This window comes from Primulina tabacum, chromosome 12 (assembly GCF_025594145.1).
Source record: "Primulina tabacum isolate GXHZ01 chromosome 12, ASM2559414v2, whole genome shotgun sequence".
NCBI classification, from domain to species: Eukaryota; Viridiplantae; Streptophyta; class Magnoliopsida; order Lamiales; family Gesneriaceae; genus Primulina; species Primulina tabacum.
Genome location: NC_134561.1, coordinates 30,258,429 through 30,274,821, shown reverse-complemented (window position 1 = coordinate 30,274,821; position 16,393 = coordinate 30,258,429). Strand labels below are relative to the sequence as shown.

The 16,393-nt window shown below is 35.2% G+C and overlaps 1 protein-coding gene across 2 annotated transcripts; it reads left to right on the top strand.

Moving 5' to 3' along the window:
• The first annotated feature begins 2,766 nt into the window (after positions 1-2,766).
• On the top strand, positions 2,767-4,505 carry LOC142520126 (transcription termination factor MTEF1, chloroplastic). 2 transcript variants are annotated; one of them, XM_075623110.1, is made up of 2 exons: positions 2,767-2,998; positions 3,499-4,505. In XM_075623110.1, exon 2 carries the CDS (start codon positions 3,546-3,548, stop codon positions 4,440-4,442), a length of 897 nt encoding a protein of 298 aa, XP_075479225.1. In that variant the 5' UTR covers positions 2,767-2,998; positions 3,499-3,545; the 3' UTR covers positions 4,443-4,505. The 2 variants fall into 2 exon arrangements, with proteins under 2 accessions (XP_075479225.1, XP_075479224.1); XM_075623109.1 differs by having other exon boundaries at positions 2,769-2,998; positions 3,534-4,505.
• The last annotated feature ends 11,888 nt before the right edge of the window (positions 4,506-16,393 follow it).

The window sequence follows — 16,393 nt, the reverse complement described above, 5'->3', positions numbered from 1 at the left end:
GGACAATGTGGCTAAAGACATATTGTACAAAACGCTGGATAAAATTACTTTCAGCAAGATAAAGATGTGCAAAAATGCGAAAAAAATATGCGAGAAGTTAATTTAGCTCTGCGAAGGCAATGAGCAAACCAAAGAAAATAAACTCTCGGTTGTTGTTCAAAAGTTAGATAATATTAAAATGAAGACTGGAGAATCTATGAACGAATATGATGAGAGAGTTAGTAGCATCATAAATGAACTGAATGCACTTGGAAAAGTGTATTCAAACAAAGAAGTCGCGCTGAAGGTGGTCCGAGGTCTTCCCAAGGAGTGGGATGTTAAGACCAAGACCATGAGAGAATCAAAGGACCTGAATAACGTCGAACTACACGATTTATTTGCTGATCTAAAAGCCTATGAATTTGAGTTGCAAACAAGAGAAAGAGAACCTTCTACACCAGCAGCTACAACTACTCTTAGTGCTGTCAAACTGGAACCAACTGGTTCAGTTGGGAAAATCAGTTAAGTAATGATGCGATGTCATTATTTGTGAAGAAATTTGGAAAATTCTTGAGAAGAAACCAAGGTTCATTCCAGAGAAAATATCAGAGAAACAACTCCAAGGAAGAACCAAATTCCTGTTATAATGGTGGAAAGCCAAGACACTTTATTGCTGACTGTCCGAAACAAAAAAGTGACAGTAAACATTCAACTGAAAAATAGAAGAAATCAGTTGAATACAAAAGAAGAGACAAGAATGATAAGAGATCATTCAAGAAGAAACACGAAGTCCTGCTAGCTGAAGAAAGCAAATCAAAATGGGCATAGTCTGATAGTGAAAAGTCCGAATCAGAGAGCTCAAGCAGCTCCAGTGATGATGAAGAAGAGGTTAAGTGCTTAATGGAAAACGATGCAGAACTGGAGTCAACAAGTGAACATGTATTTGACTTCAGCTCTGCTGATTTTACACGAGAAGAACTCATTACCACTCTGCATGACATGGTGAATGAGTATCACAAAATTGCTCGCTCATTTGAAAAAGCCAAAGCTGAGCAAACTGATCCCAAAGACAATAAAACAAAAACTAATTATTACAATACGTTGTAAAATTAAAGTTTTTTTTAATGAAAACCTTCCTAAGTGGAAGAAGTGATGACGTAGGAGTTATATCTCCGAACATATATAAAATACTTATGTTATTACATTTCGCACTTACATTCATGTAAATCTAATTTTAAGACGTTTATTGTCAAATATAATATAACACTAGTCTAACTAGACTGTTTCTGCGCTTACAAATTTCAGTAGTCCAACAAGTCTAGTCATTCAAGGCATGTCTTAACAACCGCGAAACCGTTAAGAACACTTCAAAATCAAAGAAATTAATAATTCATCCTCTCTAAATTCTAGCTCGATCCCAACAATCACAATATATTATTATTTATTCATATTTTACTAGATTGTCTTAATTATATTTGTAATTTTAGAGAATATAAGTTATATCATTGATAGTGCTATAAATTTTTATAATGGTCTTACAAAAAATTATTATTCTCTTACAAAAAATTATTATCTATTAGTTTATCGAAATTATTAATTTATCTAACTTGTCCAAGTCGATACCGTCAAAAAAAATATTATTTTAGAGATGTTATTAATTTATCAAACATTAATTTATAGATTTTTAATCTATCTATTATGTTAAAGTGGTCTATAAAAACTTGTTTCGGTATGGATATAATGAATGGTGAAGTCATTTTTCTATTCCTGAATTCATAAATGCCCCTAAAAAAATAAGTAAAAAAATAGGAAACGGAATAACCATAATTTTTTATTTTCAATATAAATTTTAAAACCAAAGTTTATATGATTCGTTTCGAATTATATATGTTAAAATAGAACGACAATTTTTTTTAATTATATTAATAAGTTTTTATTTTTTATTTAGATTATATATTTTATAAAATGATATTTTGTGAGTCAAGTATTAGATTTTTTATTTTATTTTTATTTTTTTTTTGGAACAAGATTTTTTATTTTTAGTTTATTATTATTTGTTTAATTAATTTAGACTTTATATTTAAAAGTTTTATCCAAAAATTTAACTAAAAAGATAATACTTTATATTTTAAAATCTATTTTAATTATTAATTTAAATAATTGTGCAAATATTTCATTTAAAAAAAAACGAATCTAACTGAAGTAAAATAGTTCGTATTTAAATTATATATTATAAAACAAAAATTAAAATAACTAATTTGCGTACAATGGAATGGAACAATGAACATCCTAATACAAATTTTAAAAACAAAGCTCCAGATTTGAGAAATCTGAAAAAAAAAATATGTAAAATAAGCATTTTTCACAAGTTGATTCAAATATTTTGACAAAAAATTCTTCAGTAGATCTTTTATGAGACGGTCTCATGAATATTTATCTGTAAGACGGGTAAACCCTACCGATATTCATAATAAAAAATAATACTTTTAGCATAAAAAGTAATACTTTTTCATGGATGACCCAAATAAGATATTCATCTCACAAAATACGACCTGCGAGACCATCTCACACGAAATTTTGTCAAAATTGTTAAAGCTCGTCCTATAAACAGCAGGGCCCGTTCCTTAATATGAAAAGTGCATCAATTATTTCATAATCGAATCGATGATTGAACCGGTTAAATCGAGTGATCGATTTTATGGAACCGTCGGGTCGGTTTTAAAAAACACAGATATGCATATTATCTTGTCTGAAATCGAGTGGCAACCAATCAGAGGATTGCATGAGGATAACGAAAAAATGGAGTCGCTTTGTCTATTCTGCATTGGCACCACATATAACTGATCATTCTTCTTTGGCCTTCAATCCAAGAAACTAATCAGTTTCTTTCCGCCATTGGAGGTGTTTTTTGTAAGGGTGTTGGCCCAACAGGTATCGATTAGTAAACTCTTAGTTGCTTGATAATGGCGAGCTTCGATCGCTTCAGCTCTGCACCCATTTTTCCTCTCCTTCTCAAGAGGTAAATAAAGTCGCAAATGCGAAGTCTAATAGCTTGATATCGCAGATTGTAGCGATCTTGTTGCGGGGAATCGACAAAGGAACTTGCATTTTTAGTCGTCAAAGTTAGAATCTTGAAATATTGATTCGGGCTTAGCTTAATGACCAAGAGAATGATATAATATAATGATTTTTCAGCATTTTTGTTTCATTTCCCAAGTACCCAACAAATCCCTTCTTCGATCGAGTATCCTAATTTTGCAGATTTTGGCTTCTTGTGTTCTCAAATAACAGTATTATATAGAGGCTTGATCATTGATTTAATCACCGGCTAGACAGTAGAATCAGCTGGTTTACAGCTTCCTTTTGGTTTGTGTAGCGTGGGATTGTAGCATTTTCACTTTGGTTGTTGATTTCTTTTACTTGCAGTGGTCTTACTCAGTTTTTTTTGCTGTAATAACAGTATTATATTGTGTTCGTGTTTAAATATTTTTCATTATTTTCTTGGAGTTCTTCTTGTAGCTGTTGATCATCTAGATTGTGTCAATCGGTTGCAGTTTTGTTTGAAGATGCCCGCGGCGGCCTTGAGCTCGTCTCTCTGCTTCTCTTCCCCCAAATCGGCCTCATGTTCAGAACAACAGAGCAGCCTTTTAACTGCCAAACCCAAAACACTCCTGTATGACAACCCACTCTACCATTCAACCCATGCACACATTTCCCTCCAATTCAAAGAAAAAGTCCTTTGCCTGGAAATCTTGGGCGTCAACTCGGGCCGTGCACTGGCCCAGAATCCGTCTCTCCGCTTAGCTTCACTCCATTCAATCCACGACATAGTCACCTTCCTCCAATCCAAAGGCATCCATCTCAAAGATTTAGGCAGAATCTTTGGCATGTGCCCCAAGATTCTGACTTCAGACATAAAATCTGAACTCAACCCAGTATTTGATTTCTTATCCTTTGATCTAAAAGTCCCGGATCAGAATTTTCGAAAGGTGATCAACAAATGCCCAAGGCTCTTGATTTCCAGTGTGAGAGATCAGTTGAAGCCAGCTCTATTCTATCTTCACAGACTTGGATTCAAGGATTTACACGCTTTGGCTTATCAGGACTCAATTTTGCTGGTCTCCAGTGTCGAAAGAACTCTGATTCCGAAGCTGAATTATCTAACTAGCTTGGGGTTTTCGAAATCTGATGCGGTGGACATGGTCTTGAGATGTCCGAGTCTGTTCACATTCAGCGTGGAGGGTAACTTCAAGCCGAAATTTGAGTACTTCGCGAAGGAAATAAAGGGGAGTCTGGAGGAACTGAGGAGATTTCCCCAGTATTTTGCGTTTAGTTTGGAGAATAGGATAAAGCCTCGGAACACAGAGATTGTACAGAGAGGCATCGAGGTTCCACTGCCATTGATGTTGAAGGCTACTGATGAGGAGTTCAGTGAATTGCTCTTAAATCAAGGGAGTGCATAAATGTAATATTATCTTTGTTTGTGTATACTTGTGAATCAATGGAAAATAAGTACATTCTCTTGATGATTAGCCTTTTATCATTTATTCTACGGCGCCGTATGATTCGGGATGAAATGAAGAGGATATAGGATGATTGGAAAATCGTAGCCAAATGGTAGACGATGCTGTGATGTTGAATCTCAAACCGTGCCTAAGGAGCTTAATTCTATTCATGAAATTAACTGTCCATTCAATTTCACAAACCAAATAGCAGGACACCATGGGTATTTTTATTAATCCTATATAGTAGAAAGTAGTATGATCATTTCATATTTATTTACCTTCATCTTATGGCATTATATCTTTGAACTTAATCATAGTGGAAGAGTGTGCAGTGCAATTCTCTGCGTAACAGGGAAAAGCATCCTGTTTCCTTTAGAGTTTCAACCCAAATTTTTATGCCCATTATTTTGTATAATGTTTTCGAACTGGCCTCAAGGTGAGAAGTCTAAAAGAACATGTGGATCAGCAACAGACATAGCTAAGTGCTTGCAACGGGGTGAAGGTTCAGCTTATGGAGGCAATGGGGCAGATTGAAATTCAGATTGTGGAAATGGACATAATACGCCCTCTGATTCGTCCATTTATTCTATATATTGTACAATAAGTTTGATTGTAATTTATTCATTATTTTAGTGAAAGCAACGTTGCACACTTTACACTTCTTCCTAAGAATTCTTGTTATTCATGTTTTCCATCTTGGTATCACAGAACTGTGAGCTCACTGCTCCTTTGGCCTCTTCCATTTCCTATAACCAACACAAAATATCTTGACTTCACCTCTTTCAAATGTCATTAATCCAGCAAACCAACTTGCCATTGTTCACTTGGACGAGGGAAATTATTTACTCTGGAAGCAATAGTTTGAAGCTTGAATTCGTGAGATTGGACTTGAAAATTTCCTCTACGACAAGGCCATTTGTCCGCGCCCCAGCTCACACCATCGGTGGATGGCCTTCCAAGGTCTCTAATCCCTGAGTATGTTCTTTTTCAGCATCAAGATTCGCTGATTTTTTATTAAAAATAAAGACTGTCGGGATTTATGTTTAACATAAACCGTAAAAAAATTGTGTATCAGATATAAATGTTGTAATATCTATTGACAACACGCAACGGAAAAATATAACACACAAATAAATGAGTTAAACAAAAAATAACTTAGAGCTAATTTTACACAAGTATAAATACTTGCGCGATGCCCCAATGCAAAATAATCACTAGAATAATAACTTGTGTTCACAAAAACCAATACTAGTGATTCTATGAAAAACTATCAGCTCAATTTGTTTTCCAGTGATGGCAAGAATCCGCGAAATACTGCTTTTTCTTCTTCTTGTGTTGTTTCTGAATGGCATCATAGCTACACGAGGGAAAGCGATGCTGCCCACTCTGCCGCAAAAGGGGGCCGCTTTCTTCCCCCAAAAAATGCCAGTTCCACCATCAGGGCCCAGCAAGCAGCATAATTATGTTCCGAGGCTGCGTTTCATTCCAGCAACAGTAGTATATGGTTCAAAACGCCTTGTTCCATCCGGCGCGAATCTTTAACACGTTAAGGAATCAAATTGTATCCTAAAACAAATAATCAAATAAAAAACGTATTCAAGGAACACAAATAGTTTGCCTAAAACTGGAGCAACTAAAACACGATCTTCAATCAACACTTTCATGAGTGTTATCTTCAGATATCTTCAACAATCACGGCAACGCATTGTAACAACAACGATGATCTTCAAACGGCGACGCTCTTAGACTTAATTCTTCTCTCTGATAATATTTCTCGTCGTGCAAAATTCTTTTGTACCCACTACGTTCCCTTGTTTACATAGACTAATTTTCTCCTAGAGTTTATCCCAAAAAGTAATCCTACGAAATATGGAAAATAGGAAATTTATTAGAAATAAACTCTTTTAAATAATAACATCATATCATGAGATTCTTAACATAATTATCTAAGATCTAGAAAGGCAAACCCTTTGATTAAATATTTAACACAATCTCATTAATAAGGAAAAAATATTGAAGGGAAAGATTATTTCAAGAAATAAATTATATCTTATAAATCAAGAATTATTCAATCTCCCTTTTTTTTCCTTTATGGACAAAATGAGCACAAACTTGGTTTTCCATGTTGACTCCATTTTATCTCCCCCGGAATGTGAAAATCTACCTCCCCTTGATTTTGACAACATATCTCCCCCTAAATTTGATTATATTAGCATGGGTGTTGTTCACAGTGTTGAGAACACAGAAGACAACGCATGAGAGAAAAATTCATTGCATATCATCAAAGGAGAGAATAAACTTATCATCAAAACTAAAAATACCACAGACAAAGAGCACATGGTATAAAAAATGACAAATCACTATCAGTGTTTGCTACTGCTTCTTCCTCTTCATCACTTTCTCTGGTTTTCGACGGGCCTGCTTCATCTGTTTGTGCACCAGCCTTTTGCGCTTCTCCCCCTTTTTTTGTCCAGAATGACAGCAACTTCCAAAGCCAACATGTAGTCAACAACAAGATTTTCATAGTATATCAAATCTTCCTTGGTTTGAATGATCTTAACCAGGGCATGATCAAGCTGAGCATGTATGGCAGTGGTGGAGAGCATGACATATCCAGTGGAGGCGACTATGTTGTGAAAGCCTGGGGGTGTGTTGGAGATATCAGATGCAGGGCCTGACTCAGACCAAGGTAGGTCTATCTTTTTGTTTCCTTTGAGCAGAGCAAGGGTAATTTTCAGTAGCTCGCTTACATCAGACAGTTGCTCATCAATATAGCTAATGAATCCCTGAGACTCAAGGATCCCATAAATCAGAGAGTAAAATGGCATTTTGGACGATTTGAGTCCTTCCTCTGCAAATTGGAGCACTATTTTGGAGACCAACTTACAGAAATTGAAGGTGCCATGTGTATCAATGGAGAACATAATCATAGCTTGCTGTCTTGTGACGATTTTGGAGTTTGTGGAAGGATTCTAATTGCATATCGCAATCTTGTGAAGAACAAAATAAAAAGATGTCAGATTGGCGGCAGACAGACAATTGGGATGTGCCGAAAATTGATTGATTAGGCACCCGGTAATTGCTGAAGTAGCATCATGGATATCTGACAGTAAGTTTTCTTCTAAATCTGCAGGAGTATGATAAAAGTTTTTGATGATAGCTGGACTGAATTCATACACCCTATTTTGAAACAAACACTTTCCCAAATTTGCCTGACCTCTCATCTCCAGCACCTTGTGAAATATTTGTGTAAAATTCAATAATTGGTTTGCAGCAATATGATACCACGACAGAAACTGTCGAAAATATCTTGCGGAGTTGCAGAAAAGCCACTAGATTCTGCCTAGAAAAGGCATAGTGTCTATGTTCTTCTCATCAAGAAAATCTTGGTTGGCATACACAGACCATTGTGCCAGAGATATTTTGTTGTAGAACTTCGTTGAGAAGGCTTTGCTCATATCATAATCTCCACAGTCAGTGTTGTCTCGAATGTCCTCAACATCCAGTTCAACATCATTGTTGTTAGTAGAGATGTCATCAACATCATCGAATACTTCATCAAATGTGTTAGACGATGAATCATCGGAGGCCTCAAGCCTATGGTCTACAAATTCATGTTGCATTTTTGCATAAGGTTCATCACTAGAGTCTGCAGGGGTAGATACAGAGGCAGTGCCTTTTTTATTTAAGTTGGCCAAAAATTGTGCCAGAGAGACTTCGTCCTCATCGGACAGAGTTGGTTCCTTTGGGTCAAGCGGTGCAGCATCAATGTCAGAAATTGAGAGTGTGTCATATGAGGAACTGCTTACAGTAGGGTGTGTGTGCCTTTTACGAGCCACCAACTCGTAATCAGCATCCTTCAAATCATCTCTAGAAGTGTTCTCGGGGTCAGCCAGCGAGGGTCTTGCAGATGATTCTCCCTTGGAGCGAAATCGTTTTGAAGGATTATAGTCAGGGTTGTATCATGCTTGGAATTTTGATCTGTGAACTGGTGGTGGTGGCGGAAACACCTGATTGATAACAGAAAAATCGGGTAGGTTTTCTATATCGATTCTATTCCCGAGCTCACTTGGGTCTATTGTCTCCAGAAGAATAGAAACCTCTTAAAAAAGAACAATTTCCCAGTTTGGAGCGCCAAGTGCGTCTGTGGGTGTTGTATGAACAAGGGCAACATCCTTCCTGTAAACCATTTCACTTCGGATGTCCTATGGATTATAACCTTTTCATGTGATTTTTTAGATTGGAGACGAATGAGAGTAAACAAGAGAATTTTCACATAGTTAATCAGAATGCGGAAATGATTTTAGCGAATAATACGGGAAAACAGTTAGATTTTACTAATTTTAATAGGCATTGGTTAAACAACATTCAATTCGATGGTAACAATCACTCGCGTAAGAATAGCCCTTAATCGCTTAGCTTAACAAATTTTGCATAGATTCACCAATGAAAATAAAGTAACGAGTGAAAAAATTAAACAAAACTCATGAAAATATACTCAAGACATGCGATAATAATCTAGCAAATTGACTCCGGAAAACAATTTTCGGATTAAAATTCCATATCGGCTTAGCACCATTAAGCCATCATAAATATTTGATTTCTAGTAACAGAGTTTTTCAGCATGTTTTCTCTGTTGAGCACTAATAACCTCTTGAGCCCAAGATATTCACAATCTCATGTACATGCACGACCTAATTATGCCTAAAAACAAAATGAACTATAATAGAAACATGATAAGGTGAATGTGGATGTGTTCACAGATGAGATGTTTTCATTGATGTTGACAACATCTCCGGACAACATTTTCAATTTTCAGAAAGAATTTTGATTTTCCTGCACACATAAAGGCTATTTAACTATATATATACACATACACACATAGAATTGGTAGCTCTCACACTAAAAGAACGGTCTTCTTTGGACTCCTCTAGGCAGCTTTTTCCATTTTCTTCATTTATGCTTTCTATATTAGACTCGGAAGAGATAGCTCCCATACTAAAAGAAAAATCTTCATTGTATTCTTTTATGTATCTTTTTTCATTCTTTTTATTCTAATACAGAATAAAATCCTTTTTTTATTTAATTGCTCAATCTTGTCAGGTCACTTTTGACATGTAATATGATCATAGAGTACACAAACATCCATCAACTACTTAGTGACTTCGTCATAGCATATATCATGGCCAAGTGTGTTGCTTCAAATAGAACTGAGAAATTGACAGCACATCAACAAAATTAGCCAACAAAGTGCAAACATCACATATAACAGAATGAGTGAAAATGCAGAATGCTTAATTTCCTAAAAATTCATATTCATGTTAGATGTTGTCCTAGATGTTAAAGCATCCAAGGCAACATTCGTGAGTGATCAGAACCACACATGCTGAAAGATTTTCTAAAATTGGAGAATCTCTCGAAGTCTAATGTTTTTGTGAATGTCTGTCAACTGGTTATTTGTCCCAAAAAATTCCATATAAATCAAATCTTCCTCTAATAAATCTTGAATAAAATAATGTCTAATGTCAATTGTTGTTTGAGAGTGTTGTACTTGATTTTTTGAGATGTCGATTGTGCTTAAATGGTCAAAGTACACAATGAGAGTTTCACACTTAAGGCCATAATTTTCTACCATTTAATTCATACATTAAATTTGGGAGCAACAATTTACAATAGCCATATATTCAGATTCAGCAGTCGAGAGTGACACATAGTTTTACTTCCTATTATACCATTAAACTAGGTTATTTTAAAGGTAGAAACATCGTCCTATTGTGCTCTCTATGCCATCTAAATCTCCAACCCAATCAGCATCAGAAAAACCCACTAAGTTGCTATGTGTCTCTCGAGTATATCACATCCTAAATCTATGGTTCCTGCTATATATTGTAGGATATTCTTAACAGATTTTAGGTATAAGATGTTAGGATTTGATTGATACCTAGCACACAAGTATACACTAAACATAATATCAAGACGACTAAAATCTGCAAGGAAAGCGGCTATAATGAAAAAAGGAAGATCCGAACAAAATAAATGAAATGAAAGAAATCAGAGTCAATGGAATGACCAATTAGTAACCCAAGATTCTATACTTTTAGTAAATGCTGATACAAAAGGCTACCAATGATGGTGCGATTGAGGGTGTTGTCAACACCTTTGGCAACATTATCTTTGCAAAGTTTTTCACTTGAACCTATATGTTTTTCATGTGTTTAGTGTTTCACTTGCAAATTTCGTAATCAAATTCTTCGCATGATTTCTTAACCTAGAGGACATACATTCAATAAAGTCATCTGCATGCTTTTGAAAAGATGCATCGAAAATTATGAAATCCACATAAACTTGGCAGATAAGTATTTCACCTTTTGACTTTTGAATAAATAGGGTTTTGTCTACCTCACCTCATTTGAAGACAATTTCGAGTAAATATTCAGTCATTCTACCGTACCATGCACGTGGTGCCTGCTTCAAATCATAAAGAACTTTTTTTTTAACTTGTAAACATGATCCAAGTGGTGTAGATTTTTGAATCCTTTAGATTGTCTGACATACACTTCCTCACACAAAATATCATTCGAAAAGGAACTTTTGACATCCATTTGGTAGAGTTTAATCTTCATATAACATGCAATAGATAGCAACAGGAGGACTGACTCAATGCGGGCTACAGGAGCAAATGTTTTATCAAAGTCAACTCCCTCTACCTGTGTATACCTTCGAGTAACCAACCTTGTTTTGTTCCTAATTATGTTTTCTGACTCATTGGTTTTATCTTTAAAAATCTATTTTGTACCAATTATGTTTCCATCGTCAGGAGGTGGAACTAAATACCACACATCATTACGAACAAACTATTCAAGCTCATCATGCATCACTTTGATCCAAAATTCATATTTCAATGCTTACTTAAATTTTTTTGGTTCAATTTTAGATAGAAAACAGGAATGACTAACATGTGAGTACATGGAACTCATGCACACTAACCCGACCATTTTGTGATACTCAACATTTCTTTTTTTCAGGTATATATGTCTCCACACACATTTCCAATAATTTGGGATGAATGATGATTTATCTGAATTTTGTTTGAAATATTCTTTCCATCATCGATTGTATCATCATCACTTTGTTATTCATCTTCAGGTTCAGTCACTGTAGGATCTCGTGTTGTGCTATGTGTTGTCACATCTAGGGCAACACCTGGATTTTCCAGATGGAAATTTTCAGCACGTCATCCTCAACAGTTTTTCTTTTGAGATCTGCATCATCATCAAAAAAACATTGATGGATTTCAGCATAATCTTAGTTCTAATATTAAACATATAATAAGCACGACTATTTGGAGCATATCCAAGAAATAGACACTTATCGCTTTTAGAGTCAAAATTTTCTAGGTGATCTCTGTCGTTTAAGAGATAGCATACGCATCCAAAAACATGAAATTATTTAAGATTTTGTTTATTTACCATGATTATCTCATAAGGTGTCATAGTTGAACCATTTCTTAAGTACACACGATTTGCGATATGACATGCAGTGTTTAGGGCCTCAGTCCATAAAAGCTTTGAAATGTTCTTTAAGCTCAGCATCACCCTAGCCATTTCTTATACTATTCTATTCTTGCGTTCAACTATGTTATTCTGTTGTGGAGCTTTTGGAGCAGAAAATTCATGTGATATACTTTTCTTATCACACAAAGATAAAAATAAGGACTTCTCGAATTCATTACCGTGATCGGTTCTGATTTTTCTTACCTTCAAGTTATGGAGGTTAGTGATCTTTGTGAGTAAGTTTTTAAATGCAGCAAAAGTGTCTGATTTTTTTCCTCTAATAAATCTTACCCACGTAAAACGCGAGAATTCATCGACACACACAATATAATATTTTTTTAACTCCATAGCTTTCCACTTCATAGGACCCATAAGATCCATATGTTATAACTCAAGGCAGCGTGTTGTTCCGAAGTGTTGTGAGAGGGATTGACACCCGAGTTTGATTACCTTTTTTACAATCACCACAAACATATAGTACTCTAGATGATAAATTGGGCATATCTCATACATCATCATACTTACAGAGGTTTTTTAAAGTGTTGAAATTTACATGACCCAACTTTTGATACCAAAGGTCAAGTTCACTCAGTTTTGCATGTTTGCATGTAAGTTAATCTCCTAATTGATAGCAATTATCTGCAGACCGTGTACATGTCATAACACACATATTAGCATTATCAAAATCTTCACACGAATTTTATTAAATTTAACATGAAAATTATCATGACATAATTGACTAATGCTTATCACGTTTGAGTTTAGTCCCTCAACATGTAGCACATTACGAATTTATGGCAGTCCTTCAAAATTCAGTGTTCTTTTTTCAAAAACATGTTCTTTTTCCCACCTCCATACGTCACTCAACTACCTTTTTGTTCCACATAGTCCATGAGGTATTCTTTTGAACCTATCATGTGGCGTGAGCTTCCACCATCATAGTACTAGTGACCTGAAGTGTTAGTTTTTAATGATGTATAAACAGTGTAGTATTACTTTTGGTACCCAAATCCTTTTTATAGAGTAGGTTGATGGTTGGAGGTGTTGCGGTGGGTGTTGGACAACACTCTGAGTAACATCCGATTTACTTCGTTGTACATGTGGTCTTCCTTAAACTTGAAATAATAGGGCTTGATATGACCAGGTTTGAAACAGTAATGACACACGCCATCAACATCTTGCCCTTTTGATGGAGATCTCTCAGTCGTAGAAGGGACTGATGGTGGTTTTTATGTACCCATGCTCTATGGATAGTGATTCATCTCATCTCATCTCATTTTTCCTATAAGAAGAACCTTTGTGATGCATTTTATCACACAAATCTTTTGAAATTCATGGTTTGAGTGGAAATTTGAAGAAAATTTAGTGAACAAAAATAATGAAAAATAGAAAATCAACACTCCTTTTCCACCCAAAAACACTTTGGAGAAGAAGTTGTATCAAGATTATCAACCAAAAAATTTCGAAAATCGATTGAAACCATGAAAAACATTGCCGGAAATTTTCTAGAAAACAACAATCTAGATTACTAGTTTTTTCTCCTTATTTCTTCTTCTTCTTGAACAACTCTTCTTTATTTTTAAAATAAAAGTTGTTAAAATGCTTTCTCGTTCATAAATGTACCTGTTGATCATCCCAAAAGTCAATTGAATTATTGTTTCAGGTAGTCCGAAACAAGCTTGACAATCGTTATAGCTTTTTCTAAATCTGTCATTGATCCAGTTTGAATTTGAAAAATTATATAACATAAAAGTTGTAGATCGAACCAAGACAAATCCAGTGTAAAATTTCCGGCTGCGAGTGGTCGTCGGAGCTCCTCCATGCGCCGGCACGACAGCGTGTGAGTTTCACGCCCCTCTCCGATGGTTGGGGTATGATCGATCATTTATGCACTATTTTTAGCTATTTCTGAAAATTTTGGTTGGTAATTTTTAGACATGTACTTTAATTAATATGATTTTTTAAAGTTTTAATTAAAACTTCTCGGTACAAGTTTTTTTAAAAAAGAGTTTGAAAAGATTCCAATGCCTACTACCAGTCCTAACCAATGTAAAATCTCTTAAATGATATTTATAGGAATTATCTTGACTTGGGATTGAAATCAAGACAAAAATTAAGCTACCGATCTGAGGATTTCTCTACTATGAGGTGTTTTCTACGGTGAGGTTTTCCTACCGGTTTCTTCAATAATTTGGTATTTGGCCTGAAATTTACAGTAAAGTTTTTAAACTACTGATTTATTTATATATTACATCATGTTGTGAATGTTACAATTTACTTGTCATATTGCATAACATATTTGAATTTTTTTATTTATTAGTTCTTGACTGATATGGAAGGCAACTTTTCCTACGGTTTCTGGGTCCCATAGAGAAAACTCGAAACGGGGATGGGAATCCCTGAGTTTTTCGAGTTCAGGTTCGGAGATTTTTAAAAAATCCCCGAAATAGTTCGGGGTGGATATAGGGATATTATCCTCATCCTCAAACCCGCCCCGAAAATAATATTAATAATAATAATTTTGTTAGTATTAAAAATATAATAATATTATTATTTTTAAAATATTAATGATATTATTATTATTAATATTGATTTTAATATTAATATTATCACTAATAATAATAGATAATAATAAGTTTTGGTTCGGAGACTTCTTTCCCCATTAATATTTTCAAATGGAGATAGGGGCAGGGATATGGATTTGATCCCGAGGTTTCGGGATTACCCAAACCTGAAAAAGCGTGGATCAGGGTGGATATGGAGGTGGAGTGTGAAATTTCGGGACAAAGATGGATATGACAAATCCACTCCCGCCCCGCCCCGTTATCACCCCTATTGACTGGTTATCAGTCGGTTATTATTGATTGAATGAATATATGAATGAATGATTGAATGAATTTAGCTTGGACAATGGTCTATGAACCGGATTTCTAGTCCATTGGACAACACGGCTTCAGCCCGAAAAGTGGGTCCAATGAACAACATGTTTAAAATATGTATATGGTTCATCTAAACAACGTGACTTCGGTCCAGAAATGTGAATTCACTTGGGCTCGTAAATAAACGTTTGTGTGGATACTACTTGAGTACGTGGGGAAAGTGCTACACCGAATGTTGGTGGGAGCCACCTCTTTAGTCTACATTATTCACTTCAGAGTCCTGAACATTCACTGTATGTCACTTGGCATGATATTTTCATAATGATACGTTACTACTGATACTTGTTATCTCATATTGAATTATTGTCCTGATAAATTTTCTTTTGACTTGTTATAAATATATAAGCACGATTTTATTTCATCGCTAATTTCCCAAATACTACATGACCGGGTTTAGATCAGGATTGGAAAACGGTAAAGCATGACCAGGGACCAATTCACCCGTTAAAGCATGAATGGGGATCTCATGTATGTGACAGTGGATCTTCCCTGTCAGCCCAATACTGTGGTTTAGTCTGATCAGGCATTTTATGTATGGGTCACTTGCTTTGAAACATATCTCTACGCAAAATGATGAAGTTCATGTATGTTCAAGTATGTATGTTGCAAGCATGTTTCAGAAAAGTTTCGCGTTATGGCACGTCTATGTATATATGCAAGTTCAAGCTTTTATATGCATGTTCAAGTTTCAAGTACGTACGCTCTATTTTAAAGGTTGCATGTGATTTTATTATGTAGTACTTGCTATCTCCAGTTTATACATGTTGAGTCTTTAGACTCGCTAGACTTGATCAAATGCAGGTGAGGATGACTTTGAGGAGACGACGGGTGCGGACCAGTGAGCTGGCTTGGACTGAGTGGGAGGCTAAACCCAAGGACCGCCCAATGTTTTTAAGATTTCACGCACGAAAAATTTTATTACTCTGATTTCATGTTTTGGGTTACGATGTTTAAACAAGTGTTTTTAACAAACTTTATTTACGATATTTTTATTTCAATTATTTTTGGACGAACAGTTTATTTTAAATCGAAATTTGATAGTTTATTCTTATGTAAGAAAACTTTTATTTTTTCGCAAATTTTAAAATAGTTAAAAAAGTACGGTACGTTACAGTTGGTATCAGAGCGGTGTTCTTGTAACGGGTTATGCCTACTGCCAGTTGCGAGAAGCTTATGAAGCCACACCTCAAGTCTGTAAGTTTTAAGATTTTGAATTATTCCATGTATTAAGCATTAAGTCATGATTTCAGCATGTCCATGTTTTAAGTTCAAGTTACATGCATCTTATGCTATTGATATTATATTCATGCACATTGGGTTTACGTGTTGGGTAAGCTGTTGGAACAGTATGCCTTCTAGACGCATGATTAACTGGGAAGCAAGGGATGAGGACAGAGATGCTCGAGAGGAGGGGAGA

Bases quoted from the DNA above. Each gene is read 5' to 3' on its own strand.
- LOC142520126 (XM_075623110.1), top strand. From the start codon at position 3,546: ATGCCCGCGGCGGCCTTGAGCTCGTCTCTCTGCTTCTCTTCCCCCAAA.